The 20,400-nt window shown below is 38.0% G+C and overlaps 1 protein-coding gene across 4 annotated transcripts in view; it reads left to right on the forward strand.

Annotated features, from left to right (window-relative positions):
- The window catches only part of il34.L (interleukin 34 L homeolog), a 32,218-nt gene extending 22,670 nt beyond the window's left edge, over positions 1 to 9,548 (forward strand). For 3 of the 4 annotated variants that reach the window (XM_041590252.1, XM_018258080.2, XM_041590251.1), the window contains 4 exons: positions 3,578 to 3,655; positions 4,287 to 4,451; positions 6,975 to 7,129; positions 8,852 to 9,548. In XM_041590252.1, coding sequence (XP_041446186.1) covers positions 3,578 to 3,655; positions 4,287 to 4,451; positions 6,975 to 7,129; positions 8,852 to 8,873 — 420 coding nt within the window. In that variant the 3' untranslated portion in view covers positions 8,874 to 9,548. The remainder of the gene's footprint in view (positions 1 to 3,577; positions 3,656 to 4,286; positions 4,452 to 6,974; positions 7,130 to 8,851) is intronic. The other variant, XM_018258081.2, reaches the window with a different exon arrangement.
- Positions 9,549 to 20,400: the final 10,852 nt, after the last annotated feature.

The raw sequence follows: 20,400 nt of genomic DNA on the forward strand, positions 1-20,400 counted from the left end.
GCACTAGAGAAGTTTTTCGCCATTTTGCAAGGCAAATTTTCTACTGGAAAATAACTACAGGAAATGTGGGTTATAAAAGCCCATACATCATGGACACAAACAATGAACGAGTCTTGTGAATGAGAAGATAGAACTTAATTGTTTTATGGTTGATTGTAGAAAGTAATTTTACAATTGGATTAACTCTGCTGCTGGAAATGATGTTAAAGGAGAAGGAAAGGTTAAAACTAAGTAAGCCTTATCAGAAAGGTCCATCTAAATATACCATAAACCCCCAAAGTAATGTTGCTCTGAGTCCCCTGTCAAAAGAAACACTGCATTTTTTTCCTTCTATTGTGTACACATGGGCTTCTGTATCAGATTTCCTGCCTTCATCTTAAACCTCATTGCCCTGGGCAAGAGCATGCTCAGTTTGTTCCCCCCCCCCACCCCTCCCTTCTCTACTGTAATCTGAGCCCAGAGCAGGGAGAGACTCAGGCAGGAAGTGATGTCACACCACATTAATACTGCAGCTCCTATTCTAAACAAACAGAGAGTTTCTAGAGCTTTTTACTCAGGTATGGTAAAACATTCTACAGAATAAATATAGCATTCTAGCTTGCACTATTGCAGCTAATCTATTGGCAATAAAATGCCTCCGTAGCTTTCCTTCTCCTTTAAAGACAAAGACTGTCATAGATGTTGGATGAATGGATATCCTGTTTGTGTTTGTGTCTTTGTGTGCGTATGTGACTGGAGTGAGGAGGTGGCAGAGTATGCTATTCCATAGAATGAGACTGACATGATGGGGATGTGATTGCTGTTTGCTCACTATTCAAATTCATTTGGAATGGTCTGGGTTTGTAAGTTTGGGCTCAACCCAAATATGTATTTTGCCAGCCTCCTATAGGTTGCGTCCTGGTTTCAGCACTATCCAGACACTTAGCAAAAATTCACCAAAATGACAATTTGCAGGGACATCGCCAATTTACTAAAAGTTGAAGAAAACAATTCGCTAGTGAAAAAGCTCAGCACTAAGGAAGTTTTGTGCCTTTTCACCAGGCAAATTTTCACTTAGGTGAAGGATCGTTAATCCGCGAGTTTACCAAAGTGTGAACTTTACAATACGTTACCCTTTTCTCCCAAAGTCTATTTTGCCAGGTTCTGGCAGAGCCTTTCTGAATTGAAAAGTCGCATGTAAGTAAATTTACCCCTTGGCGAGCAAAACAACTACGGTGTTTTTTTAAAATGTTAAACAATTGCTTGTTACTATAAATATAGTGGGCACATGTTACACAAGGGAGAACAGGGATGGATGCAGCTTGCAATCTCCCACTACTATACTCCATTTGTTATCAAGTACTATACTTGTGCCAGCATCCTTCTAAGGCAACATCTTCTACATTTAAAAGAGTGCTCGCTGTGCACAATATAATTAGAGGGAATGCAATATGTTTGTGAAAAGACAGTTAGTCAAATGAATGTATTAAATGCTAGTGCTATAAAAAGAAAACAATATACATGTAACACAGTGACATACTGTATGTACCGGCTGTGGGTGACTCAATGAGACATACCCCCATGGTCAAAAGTATCTAAACGTTTCTAAAATCCCATGCTGCAGACTCACTGTTACGTTTCAAACTGTCTCTTTAAGCAAAGTAAGCACAAGTGCAATTTAATAGAAAGTTGTTTTCTTCATGGATCAGCAGCCACACACACACACGCCTGACATCACCATACACAGCATTGGCTGGATTGATGTAAAGTGTATTGTTCTCTGGAATAATGTTTCATCATCTGGCAATCTGAATTGGCAGACTTTGGGGAAATTCTGCTTCCTGAATAAGTAATGGATACTGTAACATTTTTTGGAAAAGGAATAAAGGTCTATGGCTGTATTTAATAGGGAATTTGGTTCTAGTGAACTCAAACCTTAACACTCGCACTTCATTTTTATTAGCAACAGTTTTTGGAGTATGACAATGCCCCATGCATAATTAACTGGTTTGTGGTAGAGGAAATAGAAAAACTTGATTGGCCTAAACAGAGCCCTAACATCAACCCAACCGGACACCTTGCCGTAAATTGCAATAGCAACTACAAGTCAGGCCTGATCACCCAATAACAGCATCTATCCTCACTAATCTCACAACTTTGATTCACTTGGGCTAAATCAACGCAAATCTCAACAAAAATGTAATAACACCTAGTGAAATACTTTCCCATAAGACTAGAGGCTGTTAACGTATCAAAAAGACAAACAGTTCAATCAATTTGAACCTTAAATGAGCCCAACTCAGCTTTTAAACAAGTCACCCCTAACAATTTAACAAACAATCCCTAATGTATGTTACAGGTATGGGACCTGTTATCCAGAATGCTGGGGACCCAGGGGTTTCTGGACATGGGATCTTTCCGTAATTTGGATCACCAAACATTAAGGGGCACATTTATTAAAACTCTAATTTAACTCTAATTAATCAAATTTGTTAATGAAAACAAATCCGACCAAACTCTATTCCATGATTTTAACTCATTTATCAAATAATCAGCTCAAGTCGGGTTGGGAAAAGCCTCGACAAAATAGATTTTTTCGGATTTGATGCCTGAATCTCTCACATTTTTTTAGTTGTCACACAAAAAATCCTAAATTTTTCAGATTATCAGATGAAACTCAGTACAGATCATGATATCTTCAAATTGTAAAAGGGACACCTGCCATTGACCTCTATATGACCTTGACAGGTTTAAGATGGCGTAATTTCGGATTTTTGGCAGTTTTGGAGTATAATAAATCTCTAAAAATTTGAGTTTTTATTTTTCCACAATATTTTTTTGGTTTTTCCCCTAAAAAATCAGGGGTCAATAAATGGGCCCCTAAGTCTGCTAAAAAATGTAATTAATTTTAGTCTGCTAAAAAATAAATGAATGAATAATTAAAATGGAGTCTATGGGAGATTTCGTTATTCTGAGATAGTGGGTTTTCGGACAATGGATCCCATACTGGTACCTAATATGTTATATAAAAGATGGGGATATTCAGTTCTTCAGCTCTAAATTAAAGGGATTTACATTGCAAATAATTCACTCTACCATTTAAAATTGTATTCTTGAACCACTAAAGGTAATATTGGTGTGGAGGCAGCCATTGTGAATGATTCTGAGTTTTGAGAAGGAACCAGCACTTCAGGATGGAACTGCTTTGACACGGCTATTGTTTCTCCCCTTCCCATTGTATTTAACCATGACCCAAGCTGGGTTTATCTTTTAGCAATGAAAACAAATCCATCAGCAGTGGTGTCAGGTAGCTGCTATCTGGTTAGCTGCCCGTTGTTCTGTTGATTGGCTGCTGGGGGGAAGGGAGGGGGTGATATCATTCCAACTTGCAGTGCAGCAGTAAAGAGTGACTGAAGTTTATAAGAGCACAAGTCACGTGGCTCAGGGGCACCTGGGAAATGGATATCATGTCTACCCCATGCCAAATTTTAAAATTAAATATAAGAAAATCTACTATTAACTGATGTTTTTTGAAAAAAAAACCCCATATTTTCCTGTGACAGTATCCATTTAACCTGAATGTTTCTTTTTGGTACAGGGGGATTACTTTCCAAAGGATTACAAAATGATTGTTAGGTATGAAGAAGTTCTCCGCTGCCAAAACATCACCAGCCTGGTAAACTCGTTTTTATATTTCTCCCTAACATCTTAATTATTTAAAAGTATCAGAGCACATTTTGCTAAAAAAAAGAAAGAAAAAAAAAAGCAGGAATGAAATTATAAAAAAAGCATTTTGCAATGGACAGTCAATTTTGACCTATACTTTTTTCCAATAAAGTAAGCATAAAGTTGGTCATGTGCATTATAAGATCCGCTTTCTTGGTATGGTCGCCAAATGAGCGGATCTTTCCCCCAATATGCCCTAGGGCCAAACAATCAGAATGGGGAAGTCTGAACGGACCATATCAATGAGCTGATGTGGTCCTTGATCCAATGTAAAAATCAAACCTGCATCTGACTGATTTTTGGCCAAATATTCGGGGTGTAGCCCCATTGGAAGACCCTATTGATGGGCAGATAAGCTTTTTCCACACAAAACAATGGCATTTGTCTTGTGCTAATGTTTACATGGACTGAAACAATATCAGAAATTGTGCAGATGATATACTGTAATGTTATAATAATTAACATAACTTTTGCTATTCTAGACATGCATTTTGACTTTAATTCATGTTTTCATATCTTTAAAGTTCATTATATATTTTTGCAGGTCTGATTTATTGGTTTTACCTTTATATTTATTGCAGATTAACCAAGGAATCACCGTAGAAGAGCTACGTTACCTGTGGGGTATAGTAAATGAAGACATATTGATAAAAATCAAGGAAGTATTGCCAGACAGACACCCCTCCTTTGGTTACATCACAGAACTTCTGAAAATCTTTAAAGAACTGCTACTGGACACTATAACGGTACCTTCAACAGAAATAGTGCAAATAGTGATACTGTATATATAACAAGAATGCTTCTTTACCAATAGTGCTTCAATGATCAAAAAAGTGTTTTATTTAATCACGTATTGTATTATGTCCAATGTGTCAGTCCTCACTGGGCTATTACTACCTCAGTGACTTCTATTCTTCATATTTCATAGTATGACATTTGAAATTGGCCCTCCCTTTCCTGCTACAATAGTCTTTTCCATCCCCATTTTACCAAAAACCTTGTGTCTAGATCTAATTTTGTGCAAGGGGTATTATTTGCTAAAACAGCCTAAACTGTTGATACAATATAAAGGTTTGTCAGCTATTTAGTAACCTATTAAGTTTGATTAAGCTCAACCTTTTAAGCCCATATATAACCTACCGTACTGCTAGTTGAGGAAGGCAAAAACCCATTTGAAGCCTCTCCAATTTTGTGTCAAATGCTTTGGCTAAATCCAAATAGATCACACCTACTGCTACCCCACTGTCCAGCATCTTACTTACCTCATCATAGAAAGCAATCAAATTTGTCTGACATGACCTATCCTTCATAAAGCCAAGCTGATTGCTGCTCATAATGCCATTCACTAGGACAACATTTTGAATGTGATCCCTTAACAAGCCTTCAAATAATTTGCCCACCACAGATGTCAAACTTACTGGCCTGTAAATCCCTTTTAAATAAAGGAATTACATCAGCTTTCCTCCAATCCATAGGTACCATACCAGATGAAAGTGAGTATGAGAATATCAGAAATAGAGCTCTGAAACTGAATTAAGCTCTCTTAGAACCCAAGGGTGTATTCCATCTGACCCTGGTGCCTTGTTTACATGAATATTTAGTAAATCTTTATGAACCATATCCTGAGTCAGCTACTGACTAGATTGAGCTGAACCAACAGTGTAGCTACGAGGTGGGTCTGGGAACTAAGACCAATTGAAAAGTAGCTTAGAACTGGCCATTCTATAACATACTAAAAGTTAACTTAAATGTGAACTGGTAGATCTAGGAACTACATTCAATAGTAAAAATCTAGGTCCCACTGTGACACATTCAGTTACATTGAGTAGGAGAAACAACAGCCTGTAAGAAAGCAGTTCCATCCTAAAGTGCTGGCTCTTTTTGAAAGCACATGCCCATGCAAAATGACCTGAGATGGCTGCCTACACACCAAGATTACAACTAACAAAATAGACTTGGGTTAGGACAGAAATTTTATATGGTAGAGTGAATTATTTGCAGTGTAAACAGTGTATTTTAGAAATAAAAAATAATGACATATAACCATAAAAAATTATGACAGAATCCCTTTAAATGTAATGGGTATTACTTTAAGGTACTTTAGGCACTTACATGTGCGCAGTTCTGTAGTTACCCTCGTGGTGGCTTCCTGCCGACTGGACTCCGCTCCAGCCAAAATCTGCAATGTCCAATGAGATGGTGAATAGACGGAAGCCTTAACAACCACGGTGAAATTCAATAAAAAAATCTTTATTGGCAAGTATCTACATGAACAGGTATCTTCCTAGAGGCCTTTAACTATACCATGATGTGTCTAGTCACCTGACGCGTTTCGTGCCTCACTATGGCACTTCATTACCAATAGACTTAAGTGATTCTGACCAAGCAAGCCACAACCATAGGAGAGCTTAAGCTATAAGCAAACATATTATCTTAAAGCACAATGGCAATTTTGGCTTAATGAAATTTCAAGGCATTGGACATGTCAAATTAGGAGTGAGAGAAGGGGATTTGCAGAGAATAATAGACCAGAGAGAGGTATATTGGATATTCACACTGAAAACTCACCACCCACAAGGGTTAAATAGTGATTGGGAGGTTTCCTGTTTCCTCTAAATTGAATATGTATAGATACATTTCAATAAGGAAAATACCCTTAGAGATTAATCCGCATTTAAAAGACAGTATATATAATTCCCACTAATTAAAATGGTAAATAACAGCCTGTGATAAACTAAAAGTGTATTATATAAATTTTAAATGATACATGCTTTTAATTATACACACTATATAAGGTAGAGAGCTGTGACTAGACTCCACCTCTGATGAAGTGCCATAGTGAGGCACGAAACACGTCAGGTGACTAGACACATCATGGTTTAGTTAAAGGCCTCTAGGAAGATACCTGTTCATGTTTTTAAAGATACTTGGCAATAAAGATGTTTTTATTGAATTCCACCTATTCACCATCTCATTGGACATTACTTTAAGGTAAGCAATTATTTTCTTAAAAAATCATGTGTAATGTGGATATTTATGGGGATGCAGGAGGCAATACATCATCTCTGATGAAGTACTGTACCCTGAAGGGCATGAAATATGTCACTTTCACGGTGCAATCTGTTTAATTTTTGCACTTGAGCGATGCTTGTTAAACAAGGACAATAAAAGATTTTTCATTTGAATATGTACCCTCTTAATTATTATGGTTCATTTAAGCCAATGTGATCTTAGGAATTTATTGCAGTGTTTTATTTCTTTTTTGCTAGCACCAAACAGAAATCATTCAGGATATCATGGAAAGACTGAGGAAACCAGATGATACAGGACCACGAAAATCAGTTCGTCCCAAGGCACTGCTGGATAACTGCTTCCGAGTCCTGTATGCACTGTATGAGGAGGAATGTAATCTTTGTAACCCCAGGTCAGAAGCCGAGGATGACACACTGTGTCCTTCAGCGACAATGCCACCTATAATAGATTATGAAAGCTCCTCATATGATAGGAGATAATACAGTAAAATCCAGTTTTGTGATTTTGCAAATGTTAGAAAATCAGGAAAGCCAGTAAAAGGCTTCCTTCCATTCTCAATACATAATTTTATTTAGTACAACTAAAGACAATTGCATTGTACCATGTATTAGACACTATGGAATAATTATTGCAGTGCATGCAAGGGTAAATGAATATGGAAACCAGTTCTGAATTGAAGGTTTCTATTAAAGTGCCATATCTGAATGCTGTTTCATGGATAAAATATAGATATACATTTCCATGGTATTGCACTATTTAGTACTATTTTTATTATTGCATTTTTAAAATATAATTTTCACACTATGATTAAAACAAACTATATATAAATGATATAAATATAATTTTCACACTATGATTTTCATTCAGTACTGTGAAAACTGGCTACAAAAATGCAGATTAATAAAAATGCAATAGATGTAAAGGTTCTCTGAATAGATTTTTACGCTGTTTGGCACATTGTTCACTAGTGCCTGGCGCATTGTTCCCTAGTGCTTGGTGCATTGTTCCCTAATGAATGGCGCCATGTTCCCCTACTGCTTGGTGTGTCGTTCCCTAATGCTTTGCTCTTCACTTGCTTGGCACGTTGTTCCCTAGTGCAATATGTCTTGTTCCTTAGAAAAAAATGATATATAAAGGACAGCACTGAAGGTTAGTAATGGGTAGCACCATTGCTGGAGAAGAGGGATCACCTCACAATGGAAGAAGGCTAGTTCTTACTTGAAGGGAAGCACCTGACAATAGAGGAAGGCTATGACCTACTTAAAGGAGATTTAGATGACACAAAACTACAGCATTTTAGTTTAACAATAGTTGGAAGGCCAAGGGTTGAACATCCTTGATATCCCCCCTCTAATTTGGGGGCCCTTTTACATAGTAATATAGTAAGTTAGGTTGAAAAAAGACGCATGTCCATCAAGTTCAACCTTCAAACTCTATTTTAACCTGCCTAACTGCCAGTTGATCCAGAGGAAGACAAAAAATCCCATTGGAGCCTCTCAAATTTGCATCAGAGGGGGAAACAATTCCTTCCTGACTATGGCATGGAATGAGCTATCTTCCAAAATCCTGTATTCCCTATTTGCCAAGAAATTCAGGAGAATCCAACAGAACACTTAGCCCAGCAGCTCCCTCTCTACATCTGTTTCAGTCCTTCTGCTCTGGATCTTGACTAAACCAACCAAGCTCTCTGCTAAAAAATGGAAGTTTGACTCTTTATTGACTTTGCAAGTACTGTAACACTTTTATGTGGGTGGCTTTTTGCTGCCCTTTTAGAAGCACTGCCTGATGGAAGCATCTTATGTCTCCTCATGGCCTGCATTGACACAAGCCTCCTATATTCTAACCGCAGTTGGATTTATAATTTTGTAGGTGAAATCCATTACCTTGCACTACTAAAGCTTCCACTGTTGCTTCTGCTGTCTTTTTCAATAATTTATTTGAACTGTTTCATGCATACAAAGTGGATGTTCTGTATCTGTGTAACATTCAATTGTTGCCACTGCTGTTGAGGGAACCTTTTTCAGAGTGTGCTGATGTTTTGATGTTTTGTCAGAGCTCCCACCATGGGATACATGCTCTCTAACCATTTTCTTGCTTTCTTTTATTTGCATAGCAGCCGTCTTATGGCTTTGTGAGCTCAGCTCAGACGCATGACCAAAGCTGCATGACCGGTTATGGGATTTCTCTGTGCACGTGTATGTTTGTCAACTGATATCATGGAAATGAGGGATGCAACTCTTCTTCTCCACACCACAACAGATACATTTTACAATAATTAATGGCATCAGTGGTAAGAGTTGATGTGAGGGTACTTACAAGCCTGTTGTCATATTTATTAATGGCATAACTGCTGAGAGGGTGTGTGAGGGTATTGCAAGTTTGCCTTCTTTAGACTGAAGATATTTAATTAAAATTTAAAGAATGGATTGTATTGGACCTAAATCTGTTCTCCTCAATGGAATTATGCCACTTTCCTGGCTTCCGTGAAAAACAATATTATCCCCCCCTCTTCGCCACATGGATGCAGTAATTTCTGGTCCCTCGGTCACAGGTTGATTGTCTTTACCCAGGTTTTAGCCTGGGTATTCAGTCAGTGGAGATGTAGAATCCATATTATCTATTGCTAACCCTAACCAAAGTATATATATATTTAAAATGTATCTTAAGAAACTTTAACTTTTTTCCCCGTACAGTTAGGGTTGCAGGGGCCTTTGACAACTGTCAAGGGCCCAGGCATATATAATTAAATATTTTAATATAGTAGTAGAAAAAAACTGCTTTAAAAACTTTAAATGAATGATGTATGTGTCTATATATATATATATATATATATATATATATATATATATATATATATATATATATATATACATATATAGTCTGTGTATAGCGGGTTTGGGATTAAGAATCTGGAGGTTAATAGATTGGGACATATGAGTCTGCCAAGGTTCCCTGGTTCTGGAGCCCTTTCCCCTATTGTTGGAGTCCTTTTTCGCAGACTGTGCATAGGCTAGCCTGGCACTGTGCATTTATTAAAGTAGTCAAATACATATCTACCTATAAGCATTGTTTCCTTACAGAGAGAGAGACTTGCAATTAGATCGGTTGGCATGCAGGAGATTTAAAATTTTGCAAAAATAAACATCTAAAAGGTAGAGTGCAAAAAGAACAACCTGGAACAATACTGTTAAACCAAATATTACACATTTGTGAGTAATGAGTGACTAATAGGAATCAATCACATGCAATGCCTCTCCTACTCCCATAATCCAAATTGCACCATGCTCTATGTGCAAAGTAGTTAGTGCTGAATGAATAGTCATGAAACTGCTTACCAACCAGATACTTTTCAGTCAGTCTCAGCTCTCAATGTATTTACAGTGAAAGAGAATAAAAACATAGGGTCTCAAGCCAGAGACCCTGAGGTCTGGAAATTCGTACTTAAATAGCAGTCTTTCTGTATTGGATTGTCCAATGGCTCATACTACTAGAAAGTATATTTTTAATCAAATGGCTTTATTTACATGAAACAGTAGTTTACATATGGACTGTTTTATGCAATTTATTTTTATATACCTGCAATATTTAGGGTTATAATTTCTATTTAATGGGTGGGTAAAGGGTAGAGATTCTAGGAATAAGAAATTGTTGGTTACCATGCTATGAATATTTTAGAATGGCAAGTAGGGAGCCAGTAGTTTATCTTGCACAGGGTCCCATGCAAGGGCGCTCCTGTCATGAGTCAAGAGAAACTTGTCTAAAGGTGGCAGTGCTCCCCAGGTTACCAGGGACATCAATAAGCCAATCCTGGTAACTTTGAGCTGAAATTTCAGCTGTTAAATGCAGGGATAAGGGGGTGGCATCAGGTAGGCAATTATGGGGTGGCAATAAGGGCAGAATTTCCCCCTTGGTCCTAGGTACCTCTCGTTACACCACTGGCCAGTAACTGTTCTTTGGGAAGTAAGGGACAATGATATTCTGTACCGTGTTGTTCCTTTGTGAATAAAAATTCCTGGCACACGTTTCATTTGTGGCTCTTGAATGTAAGAAAAATGCAAATTAATTTGTTTGTAGAAATATTTATCTTTCTGAATAATATTTTTGTAACACTATGAGAGTTTTCTTTTGTTTATGAGTGTCATCATCATCATTTTATAACTGATTAAAAGTTTTGATATTCTTATCTTTCCAGTTCCCTGTCTTTTCTGTCTAAAACGGGTTAATGTCAGTAAGGAAGCTGGTTATGGTCACCCAATTGTATTAGTATCTTAGGTACAACAAATTCACAGCAGGTATCTGGTAGTTATAGATTTTTCATAAGGAAGTGTTATATAAATGGGAAAAATCTGTCATTATTGCTGGGCAGGAGTATCAATATTGCTTGCCTGACATTTTTATGGTGCTGGTGTAATTTTAAAGTTAAAAAATATTGCTCATAATGTCTCATTTACAACTAATTCTTCATGTCATAGCCACGTCACAAAGATAACAATGCCCCCTTTAACAACATTTGTAACATTTTGTAAAAATCCATCTATAAATTTGTGATATTGTCATATATTTAGTCATAAAACATTTTTCATTACCAACATTTTTTGTGAATTTCTCTAAAAGTGGGCTTAGTCCATAGGTGCTTTTCTATATGAACCCATGTTCAATGCCACCATTGGGAACCGTACAAGTTATTTATATAGTGCTTCAAGCTCCAAGACCCTATATGAAAAGCGGTAAGCTTATCCTTATACCTTTAAATGTCCATGCTTTCTATTATTTTGTATTTATATAGTGCCCACATGAACAAAAACACACAGTACCAACAATTTTGGCCATACCCTTTGAGTATGCTGCGCAAATGATCAACTAACATGTAGGTTTGTTTTGCTGGGGCAAAAGGTTCAATTCAGTGAGAAAAAGTTATCTCATGGTTGATCAAGTGAAAACTCATGGATGAGATTCAATTCATGGAGAAAAAACCTTACTCCTAATTCAGTTCCAGCTTTTTTCCCATAGACATCAACAGCGTTTTCATGTGATAAACCGTGAGACAAGTTTTTCTTAATTGAATTGCATCTCAAATTGAATATCGTCCTTGATTTTTCATGTTAAACCTTTTTCTCACTGAATTGAACCTGGCCATTTGTGCTGAAAAACAGGAGTGCAACTATAGAGGAAATAGAAACTTGCGTCAGAGGAAGGACCTTTGAGGTCCGAAACATGTAGTGCTGTAAAAAAAATAAACTACATTTATTCACACTGGAAGGCTCTCCAGTTTTCTTCATCTTTCACTAAATAGAAACTGCAACTGCTGGATGCCCAGCAAATATAGGGGGCTCCATGGGACTGATAAGCAGCTTCAATGTGTGTTTATATAAGTTTAGGGCCCAATGTCTTTCAGTGGGGCCCAATAACTAGTCATTCCACTGCTGCAAATTTCACGTAGGATAATTCATATAATTCAGTAAATAGCTCCCAAAATAAATAGTTGATATTACTGCAGAGGTGTAACTACAGAGGAAGCAGAACCTGCAACTGCAGGGGGGCAGGAGGTATAGGGGCCACAGGAGGCCCTAAATAATGAGCAATTTCAACATATATTGGTTAAAAAGGACAACCTCTGCTTATGTTGGGGGCCCTAAAATTAATTTGTTGTGGGGCCCAGTAAAATCTAGTTACGCCACTGTCATATTATATATATATATATATATTTATAATAAGTATTTCATATAAATAGTTCCATGAATTCATTTGCTTATTAAGGTTTAAAACCTACTTACCCTCATGCCTCATCACACTGCTCTGGTTTGTTATGTAAATTATGTACGTTTCTACAAAAGTAATGCAAGTCTTTCCATAAGTTATTTAAATTGTGTACATTCACAGAACTGTCAATTGACCCAAGAGAGATATTGATCCACTCCAGGCCTTTTTGAGACCTTATTTTATGTTATCATTTAATGTGAAGGTAGATTCAGGCCTAAAAAAAACCTTGAATCATTATCTTCCTCATGACATGGGGGTTGATTGGCAGCTCTGTGTTTAGGGGTCCAATGATGTTTCTGTGGGGCCCAATAACTAGTTATTTCACTGCTGAATAGTTCATGTTAGTGGTAAAATAACCAGACATCACATCTCGCTACATGCAGAATTTGTGCAAAAGGCAGTTATTGCAGTCGATTTTTTTTGTTGTACTGGAATCAGTTATTTGAGTGAGCTCTTATTCATCTACTAGGAAAGGAACCCCCCTATAAGATACATACAATCTGACACCCAACTGCTGCAAGAAGACAGAATCAAGAGAAACAGATGCAGTGAGAGGAATAGTGAACATAAACTTAATTACTTCAGAAACAATGCAGAATATTTAATTGATTGTATTTAAGTTCCTTATTTCAGTATGATGAAGCTTATATTAAATTTTCATTTTTTAAAAAGGGAAAAAGGGAGTGATGAAGGAATTGGGAGTGAAGAAGGAATTGGGAGTGAAGAAGGAATTTTCTCCCCCTGAACTTGATAGACGTCTGTTGTTTTCCAACCTACTATGTAACTTTGTGGTTTATGTCTCTCTGCTCACCTTTTTTAAAAGGGTTGTTCACCTTTAAATTAACATTTAGTATGATGTAGATAGTGATATTCTGAAACAATTTGCAATTAGTTTTCATTTTTATTTGTATTTTTTTTCTTTATTTAGCTTTTTAGTCAACAGTTCTTCAGTTTGCAAATGTCAGTAATCTGGTAGCTAGGGTAGCAACCATGCATTGATTTGAATAAAAGACTGGAATATGAATAGAGAGAGAGGCCTGAATATAAAGAATAGTAATAAAAAGTAACAATAACTATACATTTGTAGCCTTTCAGAGCATTTGTTTTTAGATGGGAGTCAGTGACCCTGGAAGGAGTCAGAAGAAAAATGCAAATAATTAAAAAACATGAAGGCCATTTGAAAATCTGCTTAGAATTGGCCATTCTACTAAAAGTTAACGTAAATGTGAACCACCCCTTTAAGGAACAAGAGTAAACAAAACATTTGAGTTGCTATATCCATAAAGGAAAAGTTGAACTTTTAGCACGTTATAGATGGACCTTTAATTTTATATATGAATCTATTTTAAGTAACTTTTTTTAAATGGTCTTCATTTTTTCTTTCAATAGTTTTTATTGAAATGATTTCCAACAAATGGAGGGGGATACAGAAGAAAGAAAGGGAGAGGGGTATATAGCAAAACAAAGGGAGAAAAATTACAAAATAAATGAAGGTGAGGGGTTGCCACACATTGGTTGCATAGAAATATCAACATTCACGTAACATGGCATCACAAAACAATTACACGCTATGAAGTATAAAATGCCTTACAGCAGTATGTGGTATCGGAAAGTCAAAGAGTATAGGGACTACCCATTGCCTAGATTTACCACAGTAAGTACTCCAATATGTTACTGTTGCACATCTAATTGAATGGTCATCACATGGAATGGTTTATTGATTTTTAGGACGAAATAGTCAGGTTCCTAAGAATATTTAATGAGTATCTAGCACTTTAGCAGGTACCCTGGCTATGTTGTTTGTATGTGTCTGAGTCTCTAAATAGGAACCATCGTAGCCATGTGTCCCTAAAGGATTGATTTTGTCGTTCAGTTCTAGCTGAGAATTCCTCAAATTTTGCCAGTTCGTTTACCTTACCTAGCCATTCCGTAAAGGAGGGGGAGGTGGTCGTCTTCCATCTACTTGGGATAAGAATTTTAGCAGCGTTAAGCAGACATCTTTCTAAGGCAGAATCTGGTGGTATCTCGGACTGGTCTATTGCAAGATTCAGTAAGGAATGGGCTGGGGTACGCACTACTTCTCGGCCTAGTAACTGGGAGCAAGCATCCAGGATTGATTCCCAGTAGGGTCGTAATAAATTGCAGTCCCAGAAAATATGTAGAAGTGTGCCAACATCTGATTTACACCTCCAGCATATGTTGTTGGCTGTTGGATAAATCTGCTTCAATTTCTGGGGTGTGTAGTACCACCTGGATAGGAGTTTGTAATTCATCTCTTGAATTCGGCAACATCGCGAACTGAAAAGCAATGCCTTTATTCCGTTCCCGATATCTTCTTCTGAAAGTTGCACCGCCAATTCCCGTTCCCAAGCTTTGACAAAGTTTAAGTGTGTCATTAATTCCCGCTGTGTTTGAAGACCATATAATGTTGAAATAGAGTGTTTGGGAGGATCAGGGGCTAAGCATAGTTGCTCAAAAGATGTAAGGGTCCTGCCCAGGCAGGCGTTCCCCCCCAAATAATGATAGAAATGTTTAATTTGGAAGTATTGGTAATCTGGCAAGTGACTGGTCGGTCTGGCTTGTCTCAGTTTCTCGAGGTCTGCTAATTGATCATTTATCATGAGATGTATCATTTGGAGGTGGCCATCCACTAACCACTCCTGGAATGAATTAGAATTCAAGGCAGGTGGGAATGCCGGATTATTGGTTACCGGAGTGAGAGGAGAAGGTGAGGTTGAGAGGTGCAGCTGATACTTTAGTGCATCCCAAACCTCCATTGTATAAGTTAGAGCTGGATGGGATGCGTGGAGTATTCGGCGATGTACCTTATCAATCCAAGGTAGGTGGATGAGATGTGTGCATGTGGACTGTTGAAATGGTCTTCATTTTGTACTTTTTTATGGCCCACAACTGCAAATGAAAGCTTCAATTTTAACATTAGTCTTATTTTTTTTATTGTTTATGTTAAGGCTGTCTTCACCTTCCATATATATATTGTGATAAACTACCCCTTAAGTTTTTTTTATTTCAACACAGTCTATTAAACAATTTGAGCCAAGTGAGCCAAGTTGTTTCATTATTTGTTTTTTGTTATGTAAGAATATGTTTTATGTGATTTATAACATCTCTACAGATTCTGAAATGAAATCATCTGGTTTTAAAAACTCAATAAAAGGCATTTTTTTTATTCTCTATCATTTTATTACATAGCTTGCCCTGTCTTTCTATCACAGCTAGGCTGGAATCCAGAGATGAAGAACAGCCTGTATTTCACCTCCCACTAGCTCTTGAGGGTGTGTACAGGGATGGAAGGACTTTATTGATAGAGTGCAACTACCATGAGGATCCAAGTTAGAATAGCCAAATCAGCAAGCAATAGGTCAGGAACAGGCCAGGCCAATGCAGGTGGTAGAAATTCTAAAACTTTAGGCCAATAGTCAAATTTAGATAATCAAAGCAAGACAACAAAATAGGCACAGGTCAGCAACAAAAGAACAATCAAGAAAGTCAGTTCAGATATGAGCCAAATACTTTGTAATGAAGTATGGTGGGTGAAATCTATTTAAGATGAATGTGCATGTGCAGAGTGATGCTGTGCATTTTGACGCTGTGCACCAACTTGTGCACTAAAACCTCTACATTATAGTAACCACAATCAGGACTACATTTGTGTACTTAGCACTAAATGATTTACCCAGCCAATCCTGTCCTATCCCTTATTATCAGTGAAAAGATAAAGACAGAATTAAGACTGAGGTGTCCACATGCAGTGATAGCTGTTTTGGTGCTTGGACTTGTAAAATCCACTTCCTGAAACATTGATTCAGCTCAGGAATATACATGGTACATATACTTGACTGAGAATGGCTATAGTAAACCAATAGCTGTCCTTCAGATGATGAGCTCTCTCCCTATCAGCTCATTGCCATCTGTGAGCATTTGGTGAAGGAATGTTTAGTTTCTATTTCCTATGAAATGGCAGAGAAAGCAAATCACTGACACTACAAAGCTATGCTTGTCCCCCAACATACCACTTTTTATATAACTGAATTCTGGATTGGAAACAAAACAAATGAGTACTGAAACCGTCTCCTCTGAAAGCCGTGCACGACACTGTTATACCACATTCTGCTGAAATAGATATTCTGAGCCCATATCCCTTCTTTCACAACAGACCCTTTATCCCTACCCTTTACCAATCTACCAACAGATCTCTAATATAAAATAAATGGACAATGAGATATGACTGTGGTCATAGGCTGATCAAAAAGAAAAAATTAGATCAAAATGAAATCAAAATTCCCCAATGGAACTGGGTGGTTTACAGGGCCGGATTTGTGGTAGAATTTCATGGGCCGAATGCCCCCAGCCGCATTCAAGTTAGTTAGGAGCACTGAGAACACACACACATCAGTCTCCAATGCTGTACGGACCCTAAAGATAACAATGTGCGCATACACACATGCACAAGAAGGGGATGGGGAGTAAAGAGGAGGGGGACAAGGACAGTAAGGGGGACGCAGATTGGGAAGAGGGGAAATAGACGGGGAAGGGGAGGGGGAGACGAGCCAGCCTAGGGGCACCCAGTTTGTAAATCCAGGCCTGGTGGTTTAGTGGGTCGGCTGGGACACCCACATCCTTATTCTTGAGTTGCTGGTTGGCACGTTCTTCTTCAGGTTTGACGCACTCATCTTTTCTGTTCAGCGTGTGCATGATGTCATTGCGTTTGGCTCAAAATTCAAATATTTAAAGGTGCTATGTCCTACTTCCCATCGCCCAATGTAGGCCTATTGTCAGATAGTTCCTGGGTGTTCTTATTGTCTGGTTTTCCTGTTCTTGACCTGTGCCTGTCTGACCTCTGTTGAATCGCTTCCTGTACCGACCTTCGCCTGTTACTGAATATTCCTGATCCTGACTCTGTACTGTGCTGACTGACTGGTTTTGACTCTGGCCTGTTCTATGATTACGTTTAACTCTACCCCCGTCCCTTCTGTCACACGTTACGGTTCCCTTGTCTGCCCAGAACTCTCGCCTTGGTTCTCTCACAGGTGAAAGCAGTTGTTATAGGTGAAAGTGTGAGCCGTGACCAGAACCTTGGCATCTGTTCTGGGTTTTGAGATACCATATATGGCAAACCTGTAATATAAATAATGCTTTCATCACATCTGGTAAATCCATTAATGTTGTGTATTTGGACAATTATGGTATAGCACCAAACTGTATATGTTGAAACCTGTTGTATGCTTTGTTATTTACACAGTACAACAACGCAGGCACCCTTCTCTGGACAGGGATATCTTTCTGTAGTCACTGAATGCAATATTCAAGTTATGAGTTCATCAAGCGGCAGTATCTGTTACCCCTTTCCACTGTTAATACTAATTCTCTTACTACCTTGACTACACCTGCAGGGGAGCCACATTCAGCTGATCTGATGTTCTGTCCTAGCCTTGTGAATATTTATTCTGTCTATGCCTTTTTTGCACTGTAAGTACCCCTGTGGATCATTTGTCTCTGACAAATAAACTATTCTGTTCTGTGTGATTTGCAAGAACCTCCTACTTTTAGCATTTTATACACATTAGCCTGTGGGAGTTGGAGTAGCACTACACCACACTTCCCTTTCTTCCAATTTGCGAAGGCCCTGCCTTAAAGCGATTCTGACACTTTTTTTTTTTTTTTTTTAACCTTGCTGTGGGTTCCTGTATCCTCTCAGCATTGTTACTGTGCCTTTTTTTTAAAAAAACGATGATTCACTTACCTAAACAAGACGATCTTCAGTTCAGCCTTTGAGGTATCCATGTTGGCTAGTCCATTCAGCGCTTCCTGTCGACAACGCCTCCTGCTGGAAAAAAAACTGTAAGAGCCAATCCGACGCGTCTGCTTGCTTGAAGAGATTCTGCCCTTACTGCTTCAGGCGCGCGTGACGTCATCACGCATTGCGCCGCACCATGTGACATCGCCGGCCAATAGGAAACGCCTGCACCGGCTTTCCTTGTAGCAGGCGCGAAATTTGAATTTCAAACAGTGCCTGTTACTTTGTTGCCCTTGTAAGTAAGTGGATGATGTCATCCAGCCACACTGAAAACAGGAAGCAGGGGAGAGAAACAGTCGGAGACAGTCGGGTAGAAAAACTGAGTATTGCATTTACTGTGCAAAAGAAAACTCTAAGGAGAAAATCTTTTGCATGACCTATAGGTAGGTTTAGATGAAGTATTATTTATTTATTTATTTATTTTTGGTGTCAGCTTCTCTTTAAGTGTTATAGTCAAATGTATTCCATGCTCTAGTGAGCTAGCTGGTTGGTAGCTATGTTGGCCTAAATAGCCCAAAATCATGTTACATAAAATATGGAAGAATACAGGCTCCTCCAAATTATTTTAGTTGTTCAGCCATCACATGAGTGGACCTGTTTTGCCCTCCCTTACATTCCAGTAAAACATTTCTGTAGATAATAACTTAAAACTTCAGAAGACTAAGTGATCCAGCAATAATGACCCTTGCAAAATCCTAGCTGAAGATTTTTTTTAGGAGCCTTACAAAATGTGCCAGATAACAAGTTTCAGGCAAGAACACTTTGAAACTGGATTTTTTTTTTTTTTTTAAATACTGATATCTAATACTTTTTAATAATTTTTTAATATCACAGACAACATATAAGTTGCATGCAATCTTTCTGAACCATCCTAATTCCTGTTGGAGGCAGGAAGTGGCAACCCCGCTTCATATCTTTTGGACTTCTCTTGTTCCAGGATACAGAAACTTTGGGACAATATTGCAGTCTTACTAACCAAGCTAACTACTTGTACCCTTACCAGAGACCCACTCACCTACCTTCTGGATAAACCTTTTCATGTGTTACCCAAGCAGACCCAATCTCTGGTCAATCATGTATTAATGGCCACACGTATGGCCAAAGCAGCCAAATGGAAGACCCCAAACCCTCCAACAATAGCAGAGGTAATCACCATAACAACACAACTTTTGATGAAAGAATAGATTTTCTACGAAACAAAACTCCCAACTACCTGAAGGTTTGGTCTGCTTGGGTACTTAATGGACCCACATCACAGGTATGCGCTATATTTATGGGTGTGTATAGCAGAATTGTATTTCAAACAAAGTCATAAATGCAATACAAATGTATAACCTCATTATTCCTCTTCTCTTTTGAACTTAAAGGCTTAAAGTTCCTATTATACTCTTTCCTCTTTTTCTTTTTGATTTTTACTTCAATTTTATTCTCTAATTTTGTTTTATTCTCCCTCCCTCTAAAACTACCTTGCAATGTTGTATAAATGTGAATTTTGCTTATTATTGCAAAATAATAGTACTGCTCCTTAAAGCACCATAGGCAGTGACTAGTGATGGGCGAATCTGTCCTGTTTCACTTTGCCGAAAAATTCGTGCAAATCCGAAAAAATTTACAAAACGGCAAAAAATGTTTGAAACACATTGAAGTCAATGGCCGTCAAAATAATCTTGACGTGTGACAATTTTTACGCACGCGACAACTTTTACATGTGCGACTTTTTTGTCCAAATGCATTAAAGTCAATGGACATCAAAATAATTTTGATGTGCAGCAATTTTTATGCATGCAAAATTTTTACATGCACAACTCTTTTGTCCAAATGCATTAACGTCAATGGGTGTCAAAATTATTTTGATGCGCAACAATTTTTACACATGTGACTTTTTCGTTGCATAAAATTTTAGTGCCAGTGTCGCAAAAAATGTGCAGGTGGCGAAATGCAGAAATTCATCACAATTCCATGCCTGTCTTTTTTCGGGGGCCTAGAATGCACACGCTCTAACTAAAAAGCCCCTTCTGCCCAGCCACTCCTGTGCCGTACTTTACAAAAGAGAGGGCCCAATGAAAGGGTTTATATACAGCAGACCC

Source organism: Xenopus laevis, chromosome 4L (genome assembly GCF_017654675.1).
Source record: "Xenopus laevis strain J_2021 chromosome 4L, Xenopus_laevis_v10.1, whole genome shotgun sequence".
NCBI lineage: Eukaryota > Metazoa > Chordata > Amphibia > Anura > Pipidae > Xenopus > Xenopus laevis.